General features: G+C 45.6%; 2 protein-coding genes across 2 annotated transcripts in view; both read left to right on the forward strand.

Annotated features, from left to right (window-relative positions):
* LOC108800673 (microfibril-associated glycoprotein 4-like) overlaps nucleotides 1-6,051 on the forward strand; it is a 68,213-nt gene that overhangs the window by 22,743 nt on the left and 39,419 nt on the right. The window lies entirely within an intron of this gene.
* Nucleotides 1,103-6,051, forward strand: part of LOC108800667 (microfibril-associated glycoprotein 4-like) — a 14,354-nt gene continuing 9,405 nt past the window's right edge. The window contains exons 1-2 of the mRNA XM_018572660.1: nucleotides 1,103-1,112; nucleotides 4,505-4,722. Of these exons, the coding sequence (XP_018428162.1) occupies nucleotides 1,103-1,112; nucleotides 4,505-4,722 (228 nt within the window). The remainder of the gene's footprint in view (nucleotides 1,113-4,504; nucleotides 4,723-6,051) is intronic.

Genomic DNA, 6,051 nt, shown 5'->3' on the forward strand with positions numbered 1-6,051 from the left:
TCCTGCTGTAGCCCTCATCACCTTCAGTGATGTGGCTACTAAACATTTAGTGTTTTGTAATGGCAATGAAATAGTTAATTCCAGCTGTCTGGCATTGCCTGTACCCCCTGGGTGGAGTGTGACTCTGTCATATTGTGGGACAGCCAATGAGAGGCACTGTAGTGTATGTACAGTACAGTAGCCAATGATTGAGTTTCTCTCTCAGCCAGTGGTGCATGCTGGGATAGGGTACATATATTGGTGGGATTTGCCATGTGCTCAGACTAGCCGGGACCAGCCATTGAATAGGGCTGGGTGCTGTTCAGCCTGCCCCCCAGGCTAAGCCTAAGGCCTGGGAGTGGGCATGGGCTGGTGTGAGTGAAAGGTGTACATGAGGCCTCAACATGGAGGAGGCATGTGATGCTGATAGAGGAAGAGAACCGGGACCAATGCAGGCTCTTGAAGTACCCTGGAACTGAGAGGACTTCAGGAGTATGTTCGGTGTCTTTCCTGCTTGAGGATCTGAATCCCTCCTGTCTAGCTGCTACATCAGTCGCTGTCCACTGTCTCCCAAGTGGATCTACACTGATATATATATACAAAGTCTGGTGAGTCTGGAGTGCCTGTTGGTTACCCCTGGACACTTAGAACCCCCATAACCTCTCTTCCCAGTGAAGATGTTTAATAAAAGGTTATTCAGCATTTTACTACTGGAGTGGACATCAGTTTATGGGCACCAAAAGAAGGGGGGTGGATGCTAATGGGTGGGTAGCTGAAGAACATACCCTAGACAAACTAGATATGAACCGGGCATTCAGCGGCTCCTTCGGGGGTGAACGCTACACTGCCTTAAGGGTCCTTGTTTAGACACTTCCTGTTATAGGGTGACAATGCTTTGTTCCTGTGTTGTCACCCTGTCACATGGCCTTCTGATGAACATTACTTTGTGGCGTTTTACCTGGTACAGAACAGAAGGCAGCTGCAGTGGAGAAGACATTAATATATTTATCCAATCACAGGGAATTTAGGTAGATGGAGGACGTGTCTTGGGTGGGTTCCTAAGCATGTTGCTCATTGGAACATAGAGGATAATGTGTGGGGTCTGCGGTGGGAGATAGCAGTAATGGAGGGAGGTGAGGATGATAGTAAGGACATCAGCAGCATCCTATGAGTGATTTGTATTTGAACACAGAAGAGAGCCCAAGCCGACCAGGTGGACAGAAAGTTTGTGATTGTGTCTGAGGCAATGGTTCTTTCCTCTTTCATCTTACAAAAAAGAGTTGGTTTGGCTGACCCTGTCCAGTAGGGTGAGGGCTAGGATTTCCAGTGGAAGCAGATGAAGACCTTTGTGGAATTTATTTGCAGCTGAGTAGGAGATATTCTTATATTTCAGTGAGTTGGTCTCTTAAATGTAGGAGACAAAGTTATGGGATTAGTGTAATAGTATTGCCTGAAATGTTGGCCAATGTTTCTGCGAATGAATCCCAAAAAGGATTAATTTCTGTCACATTCCCACCAGATGTAGAAGGTAGATTATTTCTCATTGGAGCATTTCCATCACAAAGCTGAAGCAGAAGGACATAGTCTATGTAGCTTACTGGGAGTGAGATACCATTGGGCCGGCAATTTGTATGATGTTCCTTGCATTCTGGTTCTTCTCTGTGGGCTGGTTGGCATGCGGAATTCCATTGTTGATCAATAAATTACATTTTTTTAAATTTTTATTAATTGTAATTCTGATTTTTGTCCTTTCATGTGCACATCAGAGTAAACAGGACATGGAACAGGGAAGTCACAGGGAAAGGATGCATTTTCTTGGGGTGTGGTGACCCAACCAAAGTCCTATTGAGACATACCGGATCGCACTGTATATATAACGTGTGTTTTAGCACAGCAACTGTCCAGACCGAAAGCCCGGACACATCCCGACATACCATCTGACTCGTACAGTCTCGTGTAAGTTGCAAAACACAAGTTTAACGGAAACTTACAGAGGGTGATCCGGACAAACCTATCGGTATGGAAAATATCTTTATTATGTTCACATTGTACATTGTTACCGTTTCCTCACATGAGGCTCAACCATTATTGAGATGCACCATCTACCAGGCTACATGGAGAGTGTTCTTTTTACATCATCAGATATACAATTAGACACTCTGTCATGGGTTTATTACTGTCTCTGTTTCTTTTTGAATGAAATTGAAGTATTGCCTCCAGGACAGACATCGAGCCCCACAGACATTCTAAACCTTCTCACTGTATTAAAAAAATATGTGTTATTCTCTGTGTGTCATTGGGGGGTTTCTTTTACCTTTTTGTCCCGCTGACCAGCCGTCTCAGACATGGCAAATAGAGGAGAAGGCACCACAGTATGGGCACAAGCTATAATATCTATTAGTTATTATTATTATTATATTAGTTTGTAGTAGAGTGAGGGCTAGAGTCCCTGACAGCTTCTTATTTTTGTGTTCCTGGTGCAGATTTCCCCTCACTTCCTGTCTGGTAAAACCATTGTCACCAAGATAATTAGGGAGGGGAAGTGTCTCTAATCGAGCCACGAATAGCATTAAAACCTGACGGAGGTCCTAATCCCAAACCACTCCTTCCAGGGAGGCAGGCCCACAAGTAAGAGGAGTGCAGGAAAAGGGACCCAGACCAGCCCACCTGAGACCCTGCAGAGCCCACCATAGAAAGTCTATGGTGGGTTCTGCAGGATCACTCTCAGGTGGGCTGTGCAGGGTTTCTCGTTTGTGCGGGGTCTCAGGTGGGCACTGTGGTGGGCTGTGTGGAGATCTCAGGTTGGCTCATTGGGGTTTCAGGTGGGCTCTGCAGAGTTTCAGGTTGGCTCTGCAGGGTGTCAGGTGGGCTCTGCAGGGTCCCCGGTGGGCTGTGCGTGGTCTAGGGTGGGGTCTGCAATTGTCCTTTCATGTGCACATCAGAGTAAACAGGACATGGAACAGGGAAGTCACAGGGAAAGGATGCATTTTCTTGGGGTGTGGTGACCCAACCAAAGTCCTATTGAGACATACCGGATCGCACTGTATATATAACGTGTGTTTTAGCACAGCAACTGTCCAGACCGAAAGCCCGGACACATCCCGACATACCATCTGACTCGTACAGTCTCGTGTAAGTTGCAAAACACAAGTTTAACGGAAACTTACAGAGGGTGATCCGGACAAACCTATCGGTATGGAAAATATCTTTATTATGTTCACATTGTACATTGTTACCGTTTCCTCACATGAGGCTCAACCATTATTGAGATGCACCATCTACCAGGCTACATGGAGAGTGTTCTTTTTACATCATCAGATATACAATTAGACACTCTGTCATGGGTTTATTACTGTCTCTGTTTCTTTTTGAATGAAATTGAAGTATTGCCTCCAGGACAGACATCGAGCCCCACAGACATTCTAAACCTTCTCACTGTATTAAAAAAATATGTGTTATTCTCTGTGTGTCATTGGGGGGTTTCTTTTACCTTTTTGTCCCGCTGACCAGCCGTCTCAGACATGGCAAATAGAGGAGAAGGCACCACAGTATGGGCACAAGCTATAATATCTATTAGTTATTATTATTATTATATTAGTTTGTAGTAGAGTGAGGGCTAGAGTCCCTGACAGCTTCTTATTTTTGTGTTCCTGGTGCAGATTTCCCCTCACTTCCTGTCTGGTAAAACCATTGTCACCAAGATAATTAGGGAGGGGAAGTGTCTCTAATCGAGCCACGAATAGCATTAAAACCTGACGGAGGTCCTAATCCCAAACCACTCCTTCCAGGGAGGCAGGCCCACAAGTAAGAGGAGTGCAGGAAAAGGGACCCAGACCAGCCCACCTGAGACCCTGCAGAGCCCACCATAGAAAGTCTATGGTGGGTTCTGCAGGATCACTCTCAGGTGGGCTGTGCAGGGTTTCTCGTTTGTGCGGGGTCTCAGGTGGGCACTGTGGTGGGCTGTGTGGAGATCTCAGGTTGGCTCATTGGGGTTTCAGGTGGGCTCTGCAGAGTTTCAGGTTGGCTCTGCAGGGTGTCAGGTGGGCTCTGCAGGGTCCCCGGTGGGCTGTGCGTGGTCTAGGGTGGGGTCTGCAGCAGTGAGTAGGTTTTTTTGTTGGTAGGAGGGCGGTTTGAGGGGGCCCCATACACAATTTTGCTATGGGGCCCTGTGATTTCTGGTTACACCCCTGGTTACATTGTACATTAACAAGTTTTATGTAACGGACAGGAAAATGCACATGGATGGTTTTACAACTCAGCGCACCACAATGTAAGGTATGTGGGTTGTGTGTTGGCCTCCACTATACAGGGCATTGGGCTGCCACACATAGATAAGCCTCAGAAAACCATTCAATAGACTTGCCTGTATCTCTACATCTGATGACCATCGTGACTCTCAATTTGCACCAAAGAGAAGTTTACACATTTTTTAATCACATGATCACCTGGAATTGACTCGGTTTGAGACAGGATCACTCCACCCCTTTAAATGTGTTTTTTTATAAGGTTGCCTTTCTGTCTGCAGGAGATTCCCTGGCCGAGCACGTTGGTATGAAATTTTCCACCTATGACTATGACAGAGATATATGGAGCAGCAATTGTGCACAGAGTTGCTATGGTGCATTCTGGTACAGCGATTGCTACAGCTCCAACCTAAATGGGAAATATCATGTCACCACGGAGTATGCTACTGGTCTGGTCTGGAAAACTGCTAAAGGATACTACTACTCCTTTAAGAAGACGGTGATGAAGATAGCGCCATCTGTGCCGGCAGCCTGAAGACAGTTCTGTCTGTGCAAGGGTTTTAAGATGGTGCCGCTTGTGTCATCATTGTAACAACAGTAGAATCTGTATCAGCACAATCCAGATACTTGTATAAATCAATCAATAAATCAATCAATCAATCACATGACTGCTATTCATGTTTATTGCCAAAAACAGCTTTCATGACTGGGAGCTTACACGTGTCTGATGACTCTCTCCCCACCCCCAGGGGACAGGGGACAATCACCAAGCACTAGAGCTGTCCTGTTACAATAAGGGGATTGGAGTCATCTGCTACCCATACCGAGAAGTACAAGATAGTTGTATTTCTTCCCAAGTGGAAAAATGCGAATTGATAGGAGTTGAACTATACACAAACCGCACTGAATCCATTTCAAGTTGTGGGTTCATTTTGCAATTCAGCCTTATCCAAAAGTGTCTTCACAGCCCAACACCAGATGATAGTTACAATCAGTCTTGCAGTAGCTACTCTGTGATGGGTAGAAGGTGAAAGGATGTAAAGTATAAGTAATGTAGACCCAATCATGAAATCTCATATAAGATTTAACATGGTAATGACGTTTCAGAAGTCATTTGCAATATTTTTAAGTCTTCTTTTTTTCATGGAAAATAATCCCTGGTCATCCTGCTGTAGCCCTCATCACATTCAGTGATGTGGCTACTAGACATTTAGTGATTTGTAGTGGCAATTATATGGTTAATTCCAGCTGTCTGGCATTGCCTGTACCCCCTGGGTGGAGTGTGACTCTGTCATATTGTGGGACAGCCAATGAGAGGCACTGTAATGTATGTACAGTACAGCAGCCAATGACTGAGTTTCTCTCTCAGCCAGTGGTGCATGCTGGGATAGTAGTCAGTGTACCCATTGCACTCCTTACCGCTAAATCCTTGATGAATGGGTTGGGTGCATCAGTAGTAGACGGATGGCCACCGTCCAGGCAAAGTATAAAGAGTTATGGACACCGGCACTCCAAAGTAGAAAAACTTCTTTTATTGACGCATCATGCAACAATACACTTATTGCAACGTTTCGGGGTCACACAGGATCCCCTTCATCAGGCAGAACAAGTTCTGCCTGATGAAGGGGATCCTGTGTGACCCCGAAACGTTGCAATAAGTGTATTGTTGCATGATGCGTCAATAAAAGAAGTTTTTCTACTTTGGAGTGCCGGGGTCCATAACTCTTTATACTTTGCCTGGACGGTGGCCATCCGTCGACTACTGATGCACCCAACCCATTCATCAAGGATTTAGCGGTAAGGAGTGCAATGGGTACACTGACTATTA

This window comes from Nanorana parkeri, unplaced genomic scaffold (assembly GCF_000935625.1).
Source record: "Nanorana parkeri isolate BGI_ZX_2015 unplaced genomic scaffold, ASM93562v1 scaffold2095, whole genome shotgun sequence".
In the NCBI taxonomy this organism is placed as follows: Eukaryota; Metazoa; Chordata; class Amphibia; order Anura; family Dicroglossidae; genus Nanorana; species Nanorana parkeri.